The sequence below is a fragment of the Lactuca saligna genome, chromosome 5, assembly GCF_052625555.1.
Source record: "Lactuca saligna cultivar CGN05327 chromosome 5, ASM5262555v1, whole genome shotgun sequence".
NCBI lineage: Eukaryota > Viridiplantae > Streptophyta > Magnoliopsida > Asterales > Asteraceae > Lactuca > Lactuca saligna.
The window spans coordinates 255,095,555-255,118,955 of NC_136421.1; the positions used below are offsets into that span (position 1 = coordinate 255,095,555).

Genomic DNA, 23,401 nt, shown 5'->3' on the forward strand with positions numbered 1-23,401 from the left:
TTAACATTCCATTAGTATCCAATCTTCGCGATCACACACATTCCAAAACTAGATGAATCCTTCCTGAAATCTCAATGAGCTCTCTAATCCCATGTACTTCGCATTGACTCCACTACAAGTCCATAGTGACTTATCGGGTGACGAAGAACAACATTTCAAATATCGAAATAGGTACCTAACCGATCCTACCACTTATTTACACTTGATCAATTCTCATATGAACCTGAAACTGACCACAGTACAAAGGTATTAACTTGGAAACTACCGACCTTACAGCCATGATCAAACCAATTCCTCATTACCTCGAAACCAGGAAAAACCCCTACATATCCTGCATTCAAACCTGATATACCCACCCTGCGGATTCCTTGAATTCTTGCAGATACCACCAAAGATCAAATTGATTGGTTATCTTTTATCAATTTAAGCTTCTTCCAATGATGGTCGATGCCTCTGACATTGACATCCAAAACTGGCTCACCCGAATATCCCCTAAACACTACTCTCGGTATGCAAAACGGCATATGAAGATTCTCAAGATAAAATGTCTAGACCATCATGAAGAAAACTGTAATGTCTAGGTGGGGACATAGATAAATCACACATAACGTCTCACACATAAACATACAATCATAAACACAATTAATAAGAGCCATGAAGGAAGAGAATACAACACATGCTATGACATCAACTGATGGAACTCAGATCCCCTCGACTTGACACTAAAATGCTCGACTCCTTACCACAAGAACCTCCACCCTGTCCTCGCGACCATGACTAATCCTCAGAGTAGCTAGTTCAGGTGCCCTAACCGCTCCGCTTATCAACTCCGGACAGTCGGCCTTCTTATGGCCTACTTGGTTGCAGTGCAAACAAATCGGGCTCGTCACATGGGGACAATCTCTACTGATATGACCAATCATGCCACACATGTAGCAACCCATACCCCTAGATCAACAAACCTCATCGTACTGCTTGTCGTACGTGCTGTACTGACCTCAGACCGACTGGCCCCTCAAATTTCTAATCATAAATCGTGGGTCTCTTTGCATGACCCACAACTGTTTGCACCTACTCTGGCTCCCTCTTCCTTAGGTGCTCCAAATCAATCTCCCACTCTTGGGTTCTAGCAATTATGTCCTCCAAAGTCCCAAAAGATGAAATGCTCACAACCCCACTGATATTGTCTTGTAGCATATCCTGGTACCTTGTATTCTTCATCTCCTCATGTATAGCATACTGAGGAACCAAATGATCCCTCTCCCTAAACTTGGCAGTGATCTCTGCTACAGTATCAGTTCTTGTGAAGGTCCTGAAACTCCCTCGTCAACTATCGTACCTCAATATCTGGTGCAAACTTTGCCCTAAACTAGGTCACAAACTCATCCCAAGTCATCGTCTCAAGGGCTTCGCCTCCCAAAGCAAAATCAACCTCCTTCCACCAATCTCAAGCTTTGTCCTTCTAATTACAGGAAGCAAATCTGACCTTCAACCCTCGGGCATAAACTCTTTCAGAAAGCGTTCATCATATCCGCTAACCACATCCTACTAGCAATGGTGTCCTTTTCCCTAAAGAATTCAGGAGTTCCACAAGCACGAAACTCGCGGAAGGAAAGAGTGTGAGCTGCTAAAATAGCCAGAATAACATTACGGAACACACCCATACGCGTATCCAAAATATCCATAATCTCCTCCTTGACCGTTCCGAGGATCATATGAGTCTACTCCAAAATATTGTGGGTGATATCCATCAAGATGAACCCTCGCATATGCTCATCAATCGGCCCATGACTGCACCGAGGTTCAAACCAGAATCTGAACCTCCTCTACATGTGCTCATCACCATTCTAAGAAGCATTCATACAAATGACTAGAACATACTCAAGAATCCTCAATCCATAGGCTTCCTAAATCCTCCATGACAAAGCACAAATTAAGCAACATTCGTGTAGTAACACTACAAGCCACAAAACAAACAAAAAATTATCTAAAGCTCACTTACTACAACCAATGCTAGGAACTTTCACTTTCACTACCGAGTGCCTTATGCATGCAAATTATACACAATATAGGATCGGATAGATTACTGAATGAAAGACTCTACCCTAGGACCACAAACAAATGAGAAACAAGAAATAAGACAAAATCAATCATTCTAAAGCTATATGATCCTAATCGTATACCATTCTCAAAGCATACACTTAGCAATTACCTCTACTAATACATATTCAAATTTAGCATAGCATTTGATCCTCTTTGGCTACAAGGCATCACATGTTAGGCTAATCCATCCAATCATTTGAAAATCCATATTAGCATGCAATTCCAAAAGCTCAAACAATAGGCATATAAAGGCATCTCTCCTAAACATGAAATCATGAGCAGATCCTTAGACCTATTCTAGCATGCAATTCTCATAACATATATCCTAGTAAACATGTATGGGTATTCTGGGAATTACTTACTTGAGCTCGGATGATTGAGCGCGTAACATCCCCTTTTCCTTTATAAAAATCATTTTAGAATTTTTTTTTTCTTTCAAAACATTACCAATTCCTCAGTTTGAGTTCAGTCACACCCGAGAGTGTTTCTGAGTCCCTCAAACCAATGCTCTAATACCAACTTGTAACGTCCCAAAAATATTGAGTAAAAATTTCATTTTTAGAATAAGTCAAAACCCTTCGTACGTTATCTTAGAAGATTTTTAGAGTAAAAGTATTCTAAAAACATCATAGTCAAATTATAAATAGTCATTACAGAATAAATCTTCAAAGGATGTTGTGTGATCAAGCTAGACTCTTCTCTTCTAACGTTCGAAGTACCTGAAACCATCAACATAAACCATAAGCACAAAGCATAGTGAGTTCACCAAAATACCACATACAATATACGTATACTTGTAATAGCATGTGGTTTGGTCAGTTTCATATCAACCCTATGTGAAAACATGTAGCTGTGTCGGGTCTATATCAACCCTAGGGTCTATATCACATTATATGACATCAAGTAGTTGTGTCAGGTCCAAATCAACCGTCGGGTTTGTATAAAGTCTGGGTCCATAATGACTCTATATAACATCATGTAGCTGTGTCGGGTCCATATCAACCCCACATGCATAAAACATACAACCACATCAACAAGAGTCACAAAGACAACAAGCACATGTAGGCATATCAGCAAGTGTCACAAAGACAACCATCATCCTACAACATGATCCAATGGGTCGACATTGGTCCCTTCAAACCATGAGTATAGTTTAGAGACTCACCTACACAATGATGCTAACTAAACCCTTGCGCAATGTCACATTGTTGACAACCAACAACTCTCATCGACAAAAGATGGTGCAAAATACCTCCTAACAATCCACACAAGGCAAACCCAAAGTCTACATTCTAAAAAAGTAGAGATTAACCAAAAAGTCAACCTATGCCAAAAGTCAATAGTCAAAGTCAATGGCTAGAGTTGACTTTAGCTAACCGCTACATCGTGGCCTTCCTTAGTCACGGCGTGGCATTCACCCAACAAACTTATGGTAAATTCCTAGTCTCCATGCCGGGTGACCTATGGCCACACCGTGGGCATTGGATTTCCAGCAGCTTAATAGATTAAGTTGCCTTCCTTGATTCCAAGAGCTCCAAAGCTTAGGTCAGATCCAAACTATGGTTTAAATGAATAAAATTTCCAACTTTATCTATTAAGACACCCAAAGAGATCAAGATCTCAAACCGTAGGTCTAAATAAATCCAAAATCCATAATGGCTTAACCATTAAGCCCTTAATCCAACCCCATCTCTTCCAAAACCTAAAGCAAGCGCAAGCGCAAGCGCGTGGGGGGGGGGGGGTACCAAAGCTCCATAAAAATGATTACTTGATGGACATCCATGACCCATGCATGTCCTTAACTCAACTTAGGTCACATTGCAAGAAATTACATAAAACTTATGCAAGATTCACAAATTACAACCAAACTCTAGATCCATAAGATATGATGCTCAAGGGATACTAGGGAGCATTAAACTTGCCAACTTTATTCCATCCATTCACTCAAATCAACTCAATGAACCAAAATGGGACCAAAACAACCTAGATCTAAGTGAATAACTCAAAAGATAAAGACTTAAATCCTTATAAATGGTCCAAAAGGTGATAAATAAGATGATAAAGTGTTTCTTGGTTGATCCTTACACTAATTCTTCCTCACCTCCTTCCTAAAAGCACCAAAAGAACCCAAAATGAGCCAAAACCACCAAAAGGGAAAGGATTAGGATATATCTGAGGTTAAGGGGGATAGAGGTCAAGAATAAACCCTAGAATCAAGTTTAAGAGGCCTAAATACAAAAGGAACCCTAAAAGAGTCATGGGCTTGTGCCTGATCAAATGTCACAATGTGGCTTTACTTGGCCATGCCGTTGTGGTCCAAAAAAATCACACAGCCAATTAACCACTTCCATGTCGTGGCATCCCTTGGCCATGCTATGACACATTGTTTCCTTTTAAACTCCTCCTTAGGTCCTTGCTACAATTAAGTTTAACCAATCTGGATAGGGGTGTTACAATCCTTCAACATGTCATGATACCACGTATTGTTTATCTCTTCAACCCTATCATACCGTGGAACGAACAAGGACCTTTCTAGAAACTTGGTGGAGATCTCTTCTATAATTTACGTAGTCTAATGAAGGTCCTGAAACTCCTTCCCTATCTGAAGCTCCTTAGTTATTGATGTAAACTCCTCGTGAAATCCTATAACATACTCCCCCCCCCCCCCAAGAAATTCCCACCACCGCATTAGGTCCTACGACATGACCGACCTCCTCCCACCAGTCTCAGGTTCGGTCTCTCAGAAGGTAAGAGGAAAATCCCACTTTTATCCCCTTAGAGTAGAAGATCATTCACTAAGAATTCTCCATATTAGCGATCCATCGGTGGCTGGCAATGAGGTCATTAGCCTTAAAGAATTCTGGTGCTCCATGTACCTTCAACTCACTAAACGAGATAACTCGTGCTCCTATCTGCCCCAAAGAAATCTCCGCCCGAAGGGCCTCGAGTTTCTCATCTAGAAGTTCCATAATCCCCTCCTTTATGGTATCGAAAATCACAGGGGTGGCCTCTATGAAACCACGAGTAATCTATGAAGTGATAAACTCGCGCACCTGCTTATCAGTTGGTTTAACACCAACACCAGAACCAAATCCAGAAACTCCTCCCGAGTGGACACCATACTTAACTTTGACTTAAATACAAACATAAAAACGATAAAAAAATATCAAGGAGACTTCCTTCCAACAAGTCCCTTAGAATTTTCAAGACCATTCTTGCATCAAGTACATATCTTGTACTTTTAGTAGTACTGGCCCAATACTACCTTCCACACCCATTTGTACTTTCCTCAAGAACCATCTTGTATTCCCTAAGTCACCACACTAGTTCTATACACACCATCCCTATGCTAAACATCATAAAAATCCTACTATGGCATTTCCTAGGTATTCTCGATTCAATTGCCCTATTATACCGAGAACCTCAACCAACACTACTGGTTGCCTTATGCATGCAAGTTGTATACAAAATAGGATGGCTATCAAATAATGATCCTACCCTAAATCCACAACCAAACAAGGAACATGAAATGAGGCTAAACCGATCATTCTAGGGGTATATGAACCTAATTTTATACAACTTTTAAGACATACACTTAGCAATTAACTGAGTCGATATCAAATTCAAGTAACACATAGCATCCAATCATCCTAGCTTATAAGGCATCACACAAACTAGAAAATTATGTCATATAATTCATGAAGGTATCCTTAGCCATATTCTAGCATGCAATTCATAATCGTAACACATGGTTTTGGGTATTTTAGGAACCACTTACTTGAGCTCGGCTGATTGCACGCATCGCACCCCCTTTTTACTTAGCAAAAATCTCTTTTATAATTTCATTTCCTTTTTGAAAAGATTATCAATTCCTCAGTTTGATTTCTAACACACTCAATAATGCCCCTGAATCCCTCAAACCAATGCTCTAATACCAACTTGTAACAGCCCAAGAGCAATAATAAAATTTTTCATTTTAAAAACCATTTAATTCACATATCAGGTGTCACAAAGTCAACCAAAAAATAAAATTTCAACAAAAAATCTTAGTACAGATGAAAACAAGTGTAGAATCATGAGGTTGATGTTGTGCCATCACACTGGTCCTTTCCCTTTTGTACTTGAAGTACTTGAAACCATAAACATAAACTGTAAGCACAATGATTAGTGAGTTCCCCAAAGTATCATGTACCAAAATACAACTAGGCCTAGCCCTGAGGTATAATCCAACCCAACATACAATTATAGGCCCAACCCTGGGGTATATTTTAACCCATCATATACTCATAGGCCCATCCTAGGGTTTGTTTCAACCCAACATATAATTATGGGCCCATCCCTACGGTATCATTCAACCCAATCATACTAACATGAAAGAGTCACAAATATAGATTGCATCTTACATACACAATTTAGTGGATCCACATTGGTGCCTTTGACCCACAAGCATAGTGAGAAGACTCATCTCTAACTGATGATAACCGAATCACACACTCGAGCTGCTGCTACCAAGACTCCTCACACTTATTTATAACCCAAATTTAATCCTAATTAAAAATTGGGATTTTAACCCATAATTAATTGTTCAATTCTTCGTTTATCTTACTAAGGGAAAAAGACGACTTTACCTTTCCCATATATGACCTAACTACACAAGGCCCAAAGCCCTTAATGAACCATGGACCAAAATCGTCCACATGGTTTATGGGAGTATGCCCAACGTACTTTCTATTACGCACAATGTACTGCTTGATCTCGGAATGGTTACAGGGCCACAACCCAGTATGCTCAACGTACTCAAGGGTTATGCCCAGCGTAAGCACATGAGGTCCAAAGTCTTAACTAAGGTCTGAATGCTTAAAGACCCAACGTCCAAACTTCATATCTAAATGTTAGACGCTTGTCGCAATGCCTAAACAAACAATAATATAAATAAAAATACTACTCAAATGCACTAGGGGGTAGTACAGGAAAGTAGGGTTGCTAAAGGTGTGCAAATCCCATATCGACAATTGTTTGGAACTTCCAAATGCACTCCAAAGATCTCATTCATTCAAGAATAGAAACACAACACTCAAAAAGCTAAAAATCTCACCTAGGAAAGTTAGGTTTTGTAGGGGGAGGGGGCGTTTAGAAGATGGAGGCTGAAGGTAAGGGAGGGCTTAAGGTCACAATGTCATTTAAATATGAACAAAACCCTAAAAATTAGAGTTAGGGATCTTCGTGAGTACACCCATCGTACCCATACATACACTCAACGTATGCAAAAGAACCCATATCCCCTTTTTAATGAACTATGCTTTGCATACCCATAAGATACGCCCTGTATACGGGCTGAAATTGCAATACTTTTATACTTAAAGCTAAAAATGAAAAGTACTTGGAACATGGGTGTTAGAACTTAGCTGCCACTATCTTCTTTACCTAAACATACTTCATTATTTTGCACTCTTACAAGATGTGAACAATTGATTTGTCCACATCAATACATAAATGACATCTTAAAGACAATATAGAAACCCCAAGTTATAAGACTTATCCTAGGTAACTATACAATCTTCTAATGTTTACAAACTTTAGAGGAGGATTGTTCCATCTCCAAGCGTGCGGTAGTTTTTTGGAATCACACCTCATAGACAGTCTTTTTTATATAAGTTTTTGAAATAACCGTGGATGAAACCAAATTCCAACTCCATTTGTCTAATTCTTTGATGTGTTGGAAGTCATTAACAGATTCTATAAGTGATTTAAATTGAGTAAGCTCGACATTACCATTAGGCTCTCTTGTAATATCCCATATTAAATCATAAGGTATAAACATAATAAGATGACATCATTTATAATAATGTCAAGTCTAACATAATTTAGGTCTAATATATAATGATATACATATCATGGAATACTTGTCCACCATGGGGTTATAAAAATATTAACATGCCATAGTTAAGCATTGTATAGTTATAGAAGACCATAGTTTTAAATAATGTTTAGTTGTTCCTAATTTCTCCATATTAATCCTCTAGAGTCCATCTTCTAGATGTCATAAAAGTATTTTTCTAGGAAACTAAGTTATATAAAGATTTACATTGGAACCTGAAGTACATGGGATTATTTACAGTAATACGCAATACAAAATTGCCTTGTGAGCTATATATGTTTTGACACAATATATAACCCTTTCAAATTCTTTCAAAGAAACATTTTATAAAAATATTTTTATCATACCTATATACAATGTATGCACTACATAAGAAGACACTAATGACAACTTATGTCTATGCCAAATAAAAACAACAAATAAAACTATCATCACATCATATCCACAAGACATATACTTTGTGAAGAGAAGTATTGCCCCGATAAAGTCTTCTAGGTCCCTATTAATATTAAGACATCATATGTCTAGACCATCAGTTATCATAACTAAAAATGTTTCAAATTCAATGTATACATGAATACACCTCTTTCTACTCATCAATACAATCACACACCATGCTATATAATGCATGATGCTATGATAACGAAAGCTTTTCTTATCAGAAAATTTTCATTAAATTCATTCTTAAATCATAACATACCATAGTATATATATATATATATATATATATATATATATATATAGTAAGTTTATTCAAGAAAATATAATGAATATATTCCATATACTCCATAGTATGAAATTTTCCATTCACTCACTTTGGAAAGTTATCATATTCTAACTTTTACCTTGATCTTTATCAATTTTCATTTCCAAACTTATCAAGTTCTTCATATACATGTGATTATTAATACAAGGAGTTCCAATAACACTAAATATAACATACTAATTTAAATTTGTTAAAATTCATATCATTATCTCTTTCTTATGATACTTATATCGTATCTTACCTTCATTTCTCTTGTACAAATATTTTCCTTCATTTACATCATACATGCAATCTTTTTAAAGCATTAATTCTCACCTTTTTAGCATAATTGTCCAATTTTCACTTTTTGGCTAAACAATTGAATTCTTAATAACACTACATACCCATTATCATGTCTATATTGAAAAACTTTATATCAAAACTAAAACAATTCATCATTATATTTATATTTTTGTATATTTTGAACCAAGAATTCATTCATTAAAGATGTTCAAATGGGTATTGCCTTAACATATGCTAACAGTCAAAATCAATGCTTAAATTATGTTTTTATAACAAGTAATGATGTCTATACAACTTGTTTCTATATCTACTTATCATGAAAGTAAAGTTCCTACATTTAGAAACCATCAACTAATCATAAATAACCTTATTTTTTCTAAATAGAAGTTATATTATGATACCATGCATCGGTGAAATGCTTGATTATTGATTTTATTTGTTAAACACAATTTATTTCACATTCTCTAAGCTTTACACAAACTAATTACAGCAAAAATATCTATTACATTGTTTATAGAAGTAATGGATAATGATAGATCTTTCCCTACTTAAAATTTGATGGTCAAGCAAATTAAATAGATAATATCTAACTTAAAACTTGCACAAGAAAGCATATACAAACTATTGTAGGATTTTCATTTTCGACTACTGTTTAATCCTTTGACCAAAGAAATCACATTTAGTGTTTATGCACTTCCTTTACAAGTATTAACAACTTTACAAAATCCAAATGTCTCATTATTGATGACAATAGGTGCTTATCCAATGTAATGTATCTACAAAACAATTAGAATTTTATATACTTTCATATTCATATCAGTTTTAGGAAATATATTATTCAATTCATGATATTCTAAGAATTATGAAGTTACCATGTTTGTTATATGGCTTTTGTAAGTGATGTTTGTAATTTACTTCGTTATTTAAACCACAAAACATCCTAAAATATGTTTTTTGTCTCATAATTTGAGAAATAACAATGTACTTTACCTATCTAATTGCAACAACATAATATAAAGAATTATGTACAATAAAATCTTACTTTTAAGTTTATAACTTTCCATAATACTTTATAAATTTTGAAGAGTTATCCATATAAGTTATACTTATCACTAAATAAAATTTTTAGGATGTTACAAATATCCATCCCGTAAGAGGATATCATCCTTGGAATCATATCTTTGTCCACAAAGTTTGGGGATCTTTTCTGTATATCATTCTTTATCACTTAAGAATGATTTGGTCGATCTTCATGCCTCCATTTTACCTACACAAGTTTAATTTACTTGTTTCTTTCTTTGTCTATGGTATGGTTTTTGGTTCTTCGGTTATCTTATTTGGATATTTAACCTTTAAAGTGGTCAACGAAATAATCTCCTCATATTTCCCCAAATACTTCTTTAAATAACATAAATGAAGTGTATGATGTATTCCTTTAAGTTACAAAGGGAAATCAAGCTTGGTTTCTTGAGTTCATATTGCTTTGACACTTTAAATGGTCCAATATACCTAGGAATTAGTTTACCTATTTTTTTCAAACATCATATATTATTTCCAAGGTGACACTTTCAACATTTCAAGGCCATTAATCTTTAAATCGAATGGTCTTATTTTCAAGGTTGTAAGGGTGCTTTATCTATCTTTGTTATTGTTATGTTTGTTTAGATTGTTTGTATTTTCTCATTTTCACTCTAATTACCTCCAATCATGTAACTTTCTTTCTCTAGCTTCAATCCAACACAATGAGCCTCTACACCTTCTTCTATAAAATATTTCATAGGGTGGCATATCAATGTTATAATGGTAGCCATTTATGTAAGGAAATTATACTAAGGGTAAATGTTCATCTCACTTGCTAGTGTTATCAGTCACACAAGACTTTAACATGTGCACAAGTTGCACAGTTTGAAACTTTGGTTTTGTACTCGACCACCAATAGCTTCTTATTAAATCTCTATAAATCTTTGTACTACTGGGGTGAATATAGTACTTTGATTGGTGTGAGTATTCCATAATCAAGAAATGATTTCCCAAACTTAGCAACTTAAATTCGATCCATGAATATTTTCAACCTTTGACTATTTTCACGAAATCTAAAATTTCTTCCAAATTTCCCTTTCTTCACCTCTTGATTCTTTAGTGGACTAATTTTTGCATTCTCGAGCCTTTAAGTGAGGCTTGATACTAATTCAATTCACATTAATCTTCCTTTAATTATATTTTATTTTGTATTTTTCATCTCAAGACATCAACCACCATATTAACTTTTTCAAGCATGATAAATTATCTCACAATCATAATAACTAATAAGTTTAATCCATATCCTTTGCCTCATTTTGCAAGTCTTTTTGTATGAACATATACCATAAGCTTTTGAAATCCATGTAGATCTTCATTTATCCTATAAAGGTAGTGCATCCATATTTTCAAAGCAAACACAATAGTTACATGCTTTAAATCACGAGTCTTGTTTTCCTATTTATGAATATTTCAATTGTCTAGAGGTATAGACAAAATAAGGATTATATATGGGGAATCACTCTATATTAGGATATATATGGTGGATAAACCTAAAATCAAGAATCCTTTCTGATGATGTACCTTTATTTAGAATGGTTAGAAGCTCACTATCACCACCTTCGAATCCAGTTTCTTGACTTGAGTCATGAGGTATTTACCCTTAACATTGGCTTTGTTCTTGTTTTGCAGTTTATAAAACTCATTAATTTTATGTCTAATATTGTAACAAGAGTTCCAATAGTTTTTTTTACCTTATACTTTGCTCTTTTAGTGATTGATTTCTTGGAAACTCTATCATTAAATATTTCCTTTATATTAAGGTCTCCAGGATTTTGGATCTCCGTAATTGAGGATTTGTTTTAATTTCTCTTTAGAACATAATGATACATAAACCCTGTCCAATGTAAGAGTATGTCGACACCAGTTGGGGCTAGCCCACTTGGCTAACAATGTGTCTAACAAGGAGATCATAAATTCAATTCCAGACATACACTAACTTGTTGTTCTAAAATAATGTAAAAGTATCTCGACTACATAAGATATAAGATATGGTTGTAAACTAATATAAAATATAATGGCAAATAACATAAAAAAATAAATCTCAAAATTTCCACATCATGCAATCTCTTTATTATTTATTTACTTTTATTTTTTTTATTTAAAATTCTTTTGGTTTTACTTATACTTAATGTTAACTTTTATTTGTTTCCCATTAATGTTTCGTTAGTTTTTTATTTTTTATTATTTATTTATTTATTTATTTATTTATTTTTTTGTGTTTATTTTCATTATTTAATCTTAAATCTTTTAGTAGTTTGTTTGTTAGCCGAAACCGGCTTTTGAAAAACTTGATCATCTAAATCCGTAATTTTTTTTGTAACTTATGAATGTTTTTGCAAAAAAATTTTACAAGAAGGTTTTTAACTTTTTAACGTTTTGTTTATTTTGTAAAACAAATTTATTTGTTTATTTGAAACCGACTTTCGGATCATTTGGATCTTTATTTATTCTTTACAACTTAGAAATGTTTATTTGTAAATGTATTTTTACTACTTATTAATACTTTGAACTTTTTAATGCTATGTAAAAAAAAGGTACAAAAAAAATATATTAAATGTAAAAAAATCATAAGTCAAAAGTTTAAAACGTTATAGAAGGTTTAAATTAAATTTGAAGAAAAAAATACAAAAAAGATATATAACATTTACTGCCAACAATAAAATAAAAATAAATTATCATATAATAATTTATGTATAATAAATGATGTTAGTTTTATAATAATTGTATAAATAAACTTTGTAATAATTTTCTTTATGATTATTTATAATTTAAAAATTATATGAAATAAAAGTAAAAATCATAGTATACATATTAAGTAATTAAATAATTAAAAATAAAATTAATAATATAGATATTAAGTAATTAAAAAAGTTATATTTGATTGATTAAACAAATCCCTCAAATTCTTTTTTTTTTTTTTAAACAAAACTGCAGCATTGGTTGCTGTGTTATTTAAAAAACTTTGGATAAAAGGTCCAAAAACTTTCGAACTTGCATTGAAAGTCCAAAATCAAAACATTTATGTGATCTTTGTCCAAAAAAAATTGAAAAAACGATTATATATATATTTTTCTTTTTTTTAAATCTATATATATATATATATATATATATATATATATATATATATATATATATATATATATATATATATATATACCCACCTATCTCCCACTCGTAACTAGTAACCCCTTCCCCCTCTTTTTTTTTCTCTCTCTCTCTCTCTCTCCTCTCTCTCTCTCTCTGACTTTCTTCCTCTCTCTCTCCCTCACTTTCTTCCTCTCTTACTCTTTCTTTCTCTCTCCCTGTCCTCCCCTTCCCCTCTCTCTCATCTTCCTTACATTTTGAACTACAAATAAGATAAAAAAAAACCCTGAAGTAAAATAATAGTTTGCCAAAATAGACTCTTCATCAATGTGATTTGCATTCAACCACGAATAACCCACACAATGACATATTACTATTGAAAACATTATTGAAGACACGCCATCATTATTAAAAACATTACTCAAGACACGCGTCTTTTTGTTGTGGAAGGATATAGTTTATAATTTATATTTTATTTATATTAGTTGGTATTTGTTATTATCGGTAGCATAAGTGTCATGTGCCGATAGGTTATATGTTATCTATCGAATATGACGTATAGTTTGTAAGATGTGGGATAAAGTGTGCAACCCTCAATAGTCTAAAAGGATATATTGTAAATATATTTGTCGTATTGCAATTAAGGTAATTTGTGTCCAACCCCAAGGCATCTGAGAATAATCGGAAAAGTACGTAAACGCATATCCCAAACACCTCTGTTCATTCCTACTAGTACCACTATTGATTCCAAATTGAAATCGTTGTTCCTTGTTAATGATTTTGATATCATTGTAATCTTTCTTCCTTTAAATTTATTATTTGATGATGATCGGACATCATACACCGCATTTTCGTAAAAAAAAACAGGTATGATAGAAAAATGCTCGGTAAATGAAACTCTAAATAAGATGAGGTCACCTTCTTGTTTTGAGATTCTGGACCATTGCTCGGTAAATGAAACTCTAAACCCATTGTTCGATTGCGTGAAAAAATAGAGGTATGACAGCAAAAACCCTAAGAATCCACAGTAATATGATGAGGGGTTTCTACCGGAAGGGTGAGGAGATGATTCCAAGTGCTGGAAATAAGTTAGTTGTTTTATGCTATCAACACCAAAATTAATAATCTTGGAGGCAAGCAATCCTTTCTTCATCTTCCGGTATCCATCCATATAACCTACCATGCATTAGACAACGATTTCTGCATTGATGTTCATTGTCGGGGAAGAGAACAAAACAAAGAAAGCTCGACGAATGAATAATGTTCTCCTGTGGTCGTCAATGGTGGTCTGATGAAGGAAGAAGGCATCGAGAGTGAAGCTGGGTTTCTTGAAGATGAATAAATATTTGGGTTACGTTAGAAAGAGAGAGAAGGAACTGGATGATAGGGATGGCCAATTTTTTTGTTTTACAAGTATTAAAATAAATATGAAAAAAATATATAAAAAAGTAATTAAAAAGGAAAAACCGTCATTTCAAGTCCATCATGGACCAAATTCATGAAAAATTTCTGATTTTGGGACCAAATTCGCTAGAAACTTTTGATTTTGGACCTTCCATGCAAACTAAAAACTTTTGGACCTCATTCATAGTTTTTTGCAAACCACAAATACCAATTTTACATTTTTTTTAAGAACAACCCTTGTAGTTGCACAATTGCTTTGAATTTACTCTATTTCTGTTATTAACCCGAGCACTCATATGATTTTAGATGACAGATCCCCTTCCCTCAATTGCTTCTACTGAGTTTTCCTATATTTGTGCCAAAAATTCCATAATTGCTTCGACCCAGTTATCTCTTTTGGTGCCAGAAATTCCTCTGATTCTTTGATAGTTTAGTTGCGTACTCACGAGTCTGTTCTCTGCCTTTGTTCTCACTATTCTTGCAAGAAAGTGAACCGAAAATACAAGAAATTTATTTGTTGCTTTTTACTAGGGATTTCAATTATGAGTTTAGATGAGAACCGATTGTTGATTATAGGTAATCCTTGACGATATCCAAGAGTTTGATAATGCTAAACTTGAACAATCAAACAATTATCCCATGAGAATGGTAGAATCTTGGGTCTCTTCGTCTTTATCACTTCTTGCTCTGTCAATATAGTCATTTTTTGAATTGTTAGCCACATATCCTTTGTGTCATGTAGCAAAACAACATGTAATCGATCGATACAATTGTAGCCTAATAATTTAGGAATAGTTTTAAAGTATACTGTAAGCAATGCGCATGAAAACTTTTGTTTGGGATTACTTTTCAAAAAAACTTTTTGAACTTTTACCTTTTCTAAAAAGTTAAAAATTTAAAAAAGTGTTTGCCAATTCTAAAAATCCTTTTAGAATGACTTTTTGGCGAGAAGAAAAAAAAGTGATTTTAAAAACTAAATTTTTTTTTTTTTTTTTTTTTTTTTTTTTGTAACTTTGGGCTTTTTAGCTTTTGCTCTCTGAAAAGATAATCCAAACATACTTTATTTATTTATTTTTTTTTTGCAAAAAGCTATAAGACAAAAAATCCTTTTATTGAAAATGACTTTTTAGGTTAAAAAACAATCCCAAACACCCCGTATATGTGGCTTTCTACCTTTTGAAGCTTCATATGGTGTTCAACTTTGAACAACCTTTGGAAGATTACTTGCTCTCATCATACTTATGCCCATTTAAACAAGGGTTTTGTTTTTCATTTTAGCAATTAAAGGATACATCTCCTGGGTTGAGTAATTGAGTTTTTAATAGGAAACATTTTGTTCAGTGTTAGTGAAATGCTAAGAACGGGCACTTATCTTGAATCAAACAATAACAAGTAAGTTCCATAGATATATGATGACATCACAAGACGACAATGCTGACATCAAAATGCTCTATATAAGTATAAACAACAGATTGTGCTCCAAACTGGATCACCCATTAGGGTTCAAGTTCATTAATGAAACTACTACTTATCAGATAGCTATCTTAATTGATGATCATCATGTACAAAAGGGTTCTTACCTCCTAGAAACAGCATAAACTATGGCACAAGATTATGCAATTCCATCTGGAGGGCTCATGAATCTAGTTATGATGCATAGTATGTAGATTCATGGTTATAAGTGTTTCCAGAGATGAGATGTGCAAGTAAACTAGACAGAAAGGTGGATGAAGTCATCACTGGAGTGGTAATATTAAGATCTTATATGTTGGAAGTCCCCGCTTAAATGCCTGAGTTGAAAATCTGGAAAATCAAGGAGCTTAGATATGCACCCTTATATTGCCCTTCATGATTTTTCAGTAAGATTGTATTTAGGTAAAATTATGGAAGTTAGGATGGATTGGTGGGTTTTGAAAAGCAAAAGAGTAGAAGCTGAAAGGCTACTATTTTGTTGATCAGAGTTTGAGTGTGCAACAGTTAAGACTCAGCTGATACCTTTATGTTTACATTTGCAGAAATTGAAGAGCAACAAGATGTTAGAGTGCTGTTCAACTTTCAAGACTCAGAACAATCCCATTGAAAGATAGTTCGTTTGTCTTGATCTTTATCTTGTAGAAACAAAAAAAAATATCAAATAAGAGATGAAGGAACTTTTGGTTCCAGTTTACAGGGTACTGGAGAGCCTACACAAAGATGGTAAGATTAAACTCCAATTTAATCGGATGTTGTGTTGCATCATGGAAATTACACTAGGGCAACAGGACCTCATTATCAACATTGACTTTTGGGGAGCATATTGACCCTAGGGGTGTTTGAAAGCCTCTGAGTGCTTTAATACAGCCTCTGAATGGTCAAAGAATCCTGCCTTCACTTGGTTGGAATCATTAAGCACTAAATACTTCAGTAGTTCAGTTTTATCAAATAGTTGATATGCTAATGACAGACATATTTCCTCTCAGAGTGTAACACCAGATATTCTCACCTTCGTTGATTGTGCCTAAAATGATCAGATACTCATTAGTAGTTTGCATTGCTCAAAATTCCTTCAAAGATTTAGAATACTCAAAAACTGTGTTTGTCTTATTAATTTTCAACAGCAACAAATAGAGTGCAAAGTTAGTTGCAATCAGAGATCAAATTTATAAAACCATTAAGTTAAACATTTAATTGGAACTTAATATTTGGAAGACACTTCCGTATGACCACTATAGGACAGATAAAGTAGGGGAGGTACATAGAAGCCAACATATGTTTATTTTACTTCACTTGATCATAAAACAATGAACAATCAATCTATTTGTAATGCAAGAAATTTATATAAAAGAAAGAAAGAAAGAAAGAAAAGCTGCCTGAGTTTAAACATTAAGAGACAGTCGACATAGTCATTGATCTACTACACTTCCCCCAAAACTTGTTTTCCAAACAACTAATCTGTTGGAGCATCACCACATGACCTCATATTAACTATTTTAAACAACTATATAGAAACACTTGCAATTATTCCTTACCTGTCATAGATAGTGTGTCAAGTTCATGTTGTGAAACAGTATTCATATGATCGTGTAATACAATGGGGAGATATATACTGACAATATTTACATTCTAATCCCTGAACTAATACTAACAGTCTAATACTGATACTAATGGTCCAATATTAATATACTAACTGTCTAATATTGTGGAAAATTTTCATCATTCAATGCTTGTTGGATGAAGAAAAGTCCTTTTGATAGTCCCTCAACTGAGCATCAGGTCCCTGACCTCATTTCCCTTGGGTTCAACATACCAATCATTCATTAAGCCCCATAATTCTTAAAACTTAATAAAAGTCTTCATTTTTAGACTACAATATCATAATTTTGGCTTCTGAAAGTTGAGATGAAGAATTTGCACCATGAAAAAGGGGGAGCTAAATACAAGTGTTATGTGTTTATTTCACTAAACTTAATTAAAAAAAAAAAAAACAAAAGACAGAAAAACTTTTTATAATGCAAAAAAAATGTCAAAGTTGAAACACCCCCCTTGATCTACCACACTACCCAGCTAGCTTACCACTAGTAACACCTATTAATGCAGTTATATATTGAATCTTTATTCAACACACATGTATCCAAGCAGATAAAGTGCCTTTATATTGCATGCATTCATAAACTAGAGAAGATATATTCACTTTTCATGCAGTGTTATATAGAAATGATAGTTCATATATATATATATATATATATATATATATATATATATATATATATATATATATATACACACACACACACACACACACTTGAGCATTTCTTTTTCTGAATCAATAGTTTTGGCAAGGAGAAGCAATTCAACTGAGGCAACAACTTCAATATTTGCAACAAAGCCACAGGTATAAAAAAATCCCTAATCTTTCTTTTGTGTTCCTAAAACAGTATAAAATCATATGATAAATCTTGAAATTTGCTAATATTTCTCATCCAATGACACCATTCTTGCAGGCAGCTGTTGGGAGAAGAACTTTTTGGTTTGAATGTCAATGAGCTCCAGAATCTGGAAACCCAACTGGAAAAGAGTCTAAAAGGTGTCAGAATAAAGAAGGTAGTGGATTCTCGTGTTATTGTCATCTACACAAAAATATTAATTCAATTGCTACTAAAAATGGAGAACTTTATTTCATAATCAAACATAAGTATGATCAGTATGTGTATACTAAAATGAATACTGATAACCACATTTATTTCTTGCTACAGGAACAAGGTTTAACAAATGAAGTAAAAGAATTGCAACACAAGGTACAAAACAAACAATGATTATTAATTTCCTTAATATTATGCATGAAACAGGTTCTGACTTATGATTCATATTGTTTTAGGGGAATCTTGTTGCTCATGAAAATAAAGAATTGCACAAGTCACTAAACCTCCTGCTTCAAGAACATGCAGAACTGAAGGAGAAGGTACTGATCTAGATAATCTTTCCACTTATAATTCATAATTACATTCTTATCACCCCACTGAAGATATACAAATGATCTTCACCTCTCAGGCTTATCAATTGCATTGCAATAATAATGAGTTACATGCACAAATAAGTCTCCAGCTAAGCCAACCACAGCCACAGAAGAACTACTTGCCAACAGAAACCGTGAAACTAGGGTATGAATATGACTTTACTTTGATTGATCATACAATTATAATGATTAATGCATGTGAATAAATATGAAAATGTATGTCAGGTTACAGTTGAACTCCAAAACATGTTAAAAAATAAAAAGGCAGATATCAGTGGAATTTCATATCAACTACCAAGCAAGTTCATCATGCTTTGATTAGAGATATGATATGATTGATGCATGAAAAGATACTTTGATTGGTATGATGCATTTTGTTGAATAACTCCAAGATATTGTAAAATAATTTACCATGTAGTGGTTTTATGGTGATTCTGTGTTGATTAAAGGTGTAAAGTTGTAATAATTACAAGTATAGAGGTGTGGTTTACAATGTACTAAAATGTATACATTTCCGAAATTTATTAGGCCAGTGTTGTGTTGTGTTGTGATGTGATTTTATCAGCTGTGTACATATTTGAGCTGCATGGTGATAACCTAACTATCTGTCTAGATAAATCATAAATGTAAAGCACAAGTGAATCTATCAACTACTGATTAATCGCATCTAAAATATTTTCCTACTGAACCAACACCATGAGAAGTAGTTTAATACTCATTTCGGTGAACAGGTTAACCGATAAATGAATAATAATTAATTGTTTGTATAATATATCTATCTATGCAATTGATGATGCATTACGCTGGTGTCAAATAAACAATAGTTACTTGAAAAGATAAGTATGATGCTATTATGAGATAAAAATATAAATATGTTGTTATTGGTTGATAAGAAAAGTATGTTGCTATTATTTGTAACAATATATAACTTCAGTGCTATTATTGGATTAAAGGTAAATATGTTGTTATTATATTTTAAAAAGATAAGAATGTTGTTCTTATTTGTAAAAAAAATAAAAGATAAGTTTGTTGCTATTATTGGATTGAAAGGTAACTGTGTTGCTATTATTGTTGAAAAAGATAACTATGATGCTGTTATCGAAACCCAATCTACCCATATTTAGCATCATTATACATGAGAAAGCACCAACTCCATTTTAAAAACATCAACCTTAATCTTTTTTTTCATCACTTAATAATATATGTATGTTTACATTAAACAAATATTAAAATTGCTATAAAAATGACAACAATACCCGTCAATCCACTTGCTTTTCTTTTGTCTAACATAATAGGAAAAAATGCCCCATATGCCAGCTTGAAAATTATACGATTTCCCGATAGATTCCAGAAAAAGACCAAAATAACCCTTAAAGTTTTATATTGCACCACATCTTAACAACATCTAACGGACTCCTTGATTCCTCCTGCCAAAGATATTCTCGTAATATCACATGCTTAAGAAACCCTAGCATAGTTGATTATAACCAAAAAAGGAGAACAACGCCCTTTATTCTTATTTTTCCACCAAACCTCCCTTTGTTTAAGAGTTATATGCAAGAAACAATAAATTATTCTTAGGTATATGGTGGATGAAAGTAACCAAAAAATGACAAAATGCCCTTTATTATTGCAAAAATGGTCCCTGTGATTGGTAAAATTATGTAGTTTTGGTCCAAAATGAAATGTTGGTGCACCAGTGGTCCAATTTTAGATATTTCTATTGTTTTTGGTCCCTATACACTTGAAAAGACGATTTTGCCTTTATAACTTATATTTTTAATTTTCTTTAATTGCTGAAACATATATGTTAAATTAATATATATTTTTTTAACTTAAAAAAAAGGTCTACCAACCATTTCTCTTTCCCTCTCTCTCAACAAACACACACACACACTCAAGAAAGAACATATCACCACTAATGGTTGTCATCATCACCACCGTTTGCTACCACTGTCCGCCACCATTACCATTGACTGCCACCATTGTCCACCATAAACATCCAATCCCACCCTCACCCCCATCTTTCCTTCCTCATGCCCAATAAAACTTCCCCATCAACACTGTCCTTCTAATTAATTTGGTTCTAATTTGGAGCTGTTGTTCATTAATTTGCAAGAGAAGGAGAAAAGTTTGTGATGAATATTATATAGGAGCAAAAGTAAAAGAACAGATAGTTGTGTGAGGCTTTGAAGAATAAGAAGAAGAAGAAACATAAATAGAGTGTGTGGGTCAGCTAAAGGTGAGTCGTTTTCAATGGTATAACTTTATTTGTCTCTTTGTCAATTCATCGAACACCTTATGTGCTTGACAACCTTCCACACTTGTGAAAGCGATTCATCATTAGAATCATTCCTTATTCCAAGATCACATTTTTCCCCTCTCTGATTTCTTCTAAGCAAAACCAAAATCTTAAATTCCTCAAGTCACCTTAATCACCCACAATCAAACACCTTCCTTCACCCCTTTCTCGAACCACCATATATCACCCTTAAATCGGATCCTTGAGAGCTACGATAAAAAAATATATACACGCACGTGTTAATCGAGCCATTAGGGTTTACTGGTTTAAAGTGGTTGAATCTTGACAAATTTGATATCGATTTTGCCCTTTTATATATCTTCTACTTCTCAATCGATTTCAAAAAGTGTGTGTGTGCATGTGTGTGAATCCTTACTAAAGTGATGATGAGCTAAGAATTCTTCCAAATATGCAAATTCTTCGAGACCAGTGACCCTTTGTGGGGTTTTCTTCCTCGTCTTCGGCATCGATCTGAGAGACGCAAAGCAGTAGAATCGACGACCTTGGGTCGCTCGAAGAAAGAAGAACGGAGGCGACATCCAATGATGAAACTCGAAGGTAAGGTAGACACTAGAATGGTCTGGTAGAACAAGGCAGGCAGGTGGGCGTTGGTAGAGTTTGCTCGATGGGAGGAGAAGAGAAGTGTGAGATATGAGGTTGTTGTGATGGAAGATGAAGAGAGAGAGAGAGGTGTGTGTGGCGGGTTTATTTTGTTTTTTATTTTATTATAAGAATAAGAAAATAAATAAAAGAAATTAAAATATAATTATTTAAGGGGCATATTAGTCATTTTAGGTGGGATGTGGACCAAAAACACAAGAAAATACAACCATAGGGATCAAAACCACACAAGGTATTTAAAATTGGACCAGTGGTGCACCAACATTTCGATTTGGACCAAAACTATAGAATTTTACCAACCACAGGGACCATTTTTGCAATTTTGTCTCTAATCTTCTTATCTGCCCCTTTTATTTAGCTTAAATTACACGCATAAATTCAAAAATAAAACAAATACCATTGTTCAATTATAAAAGGACCACCTGCCAAAATTGGAACCACCACCTACTAAAACTGGAAACACCACAATCAAATCATCAATCAAGCTAATAAGGTCACAAAGAACACAAATTGGGGCGAAAAGATAGGAATATGTATAAGATGTGAAATAAGAACCTACAGAAGACCATAATGACCCCTATCACCTATTTGAATTGAATCAACAGATTAAGAACCATATTGTCAAACCCTCGAACCGGGACTATAGAAACGTTCGGGGGCGGTTGACTTCATTGTATTGTATCATCACGATTAAATATAGTTGAAAACATAGCAACCAACATCATACATTAAAGATATCAACATAATTTGTTTACAGAATTGTATTTGTTCACGACTTTACACAAAAGTGACAATAAATATGATGTTCCAAAAATGTAGTAAATATCCAAAATCTTTAGCCCAGGTACCTGCTAATTGAGTTCTTGAGAATACAAATCGTGTTGAAAAGCGTCAACTAAGAAGTTGGTGAGCTCATAAACATATTTGTATAAAAAGCATTGTGACATCTTTGATTGTAATAATTTGTAAAACTCCAGAAAATCCGATATTTCCTGTGAAAAATGGTTTGTAGTCTTGTTCTAAAATTGTGAATAATTGCATGCGTGTCATTTGTTTTCTCTTGTTTGTAAGTAAAAAGAGTGTGCATTCCCATAAAATATAATATTTTCTGTTGTATGAAAACTTACAGTCTTAAAACCATAAGACTGGAGTGGTGTTGAAATAATACCAGAGAATGAAGTGTAGTTTTATATTTAATAAAACTAGTGAAGTGTATATTTTTACATAAATAAGAAATAACATTGTTAATCCCTATGTGAGTCGTTACAACCATGCTTGATGCGACTAAGATGCCTGTCATGACGTTCTTCAGGCATCGGTTTCGGGAATATAGTTGTCACCCTAAACTGGCTTAGTCTAGCTGTAGCGAACAACTCAGGTGTGGGGGTG

At 33.6% G+C, this 23,401-nt stretch overlaps 1 protein-coding gene and 1 long non-coding RNA gene across 3 annotated transcripts in view; one reads left to right on the forward strand and one right to left on the reverse strand.

Moving 5' to 3' along the window:
* LOC145047419 (MADS-box transcription factor 23-like) overlaps positions 1-19,694 on the forward strand; it is a 37,663-nt gene extending 17,969 nt beyond the window's left edge. Inside the window, exons 3-8 of one of the 2 annotated variants that reach the window (XM_078995684.1) lie at positions 18,407-18,468; positions 18,578-18,677; positions 18,830-18,871; positions 18,952-19,035; positions 19,125-19,234; positions 19,315-19,694. In XM_078995684.1, the coding sequence (XP_078851810.1) occupies positions 18,407-18,468; positions 18,578-18,677; positions 18,830-18,871; positions 18,952-19,035; positions 19,125-19,234; positions 19,315-19,342 (426 nt within the window). In that variant the 3' untranslated portion in view covers positions 19,343-19,694. The remainder of the gene's footprint in view (positions 1-18,406; positions 18,469-18,577; positions 18,678-18,829; positions 18,872-18,951; positions 19,036-19,124; positions 19,235-19,314) is intronic. The other variant, XM_078995685.1, reaches the window with a different exon arrangement.
* Positions 19,695-20,845: 1,151 nt separating this feature from the next.
* Positions 20,846-22,090, reverse strand: LOC145047420 (uncharacterized). The gene is made up of 2 exons (XR_013682224.1): positions 21,768-22,090; positions 20,846-21,600 (listed from the first exon to the last, which is right to left on the reverse strand). It is a non-coding gene; the product is annotated as an uncharacterized LOC145047420 (long non-coding RNA).
* Positions 22,091-23,401: the final 1,311 nt, after the last annotated feature.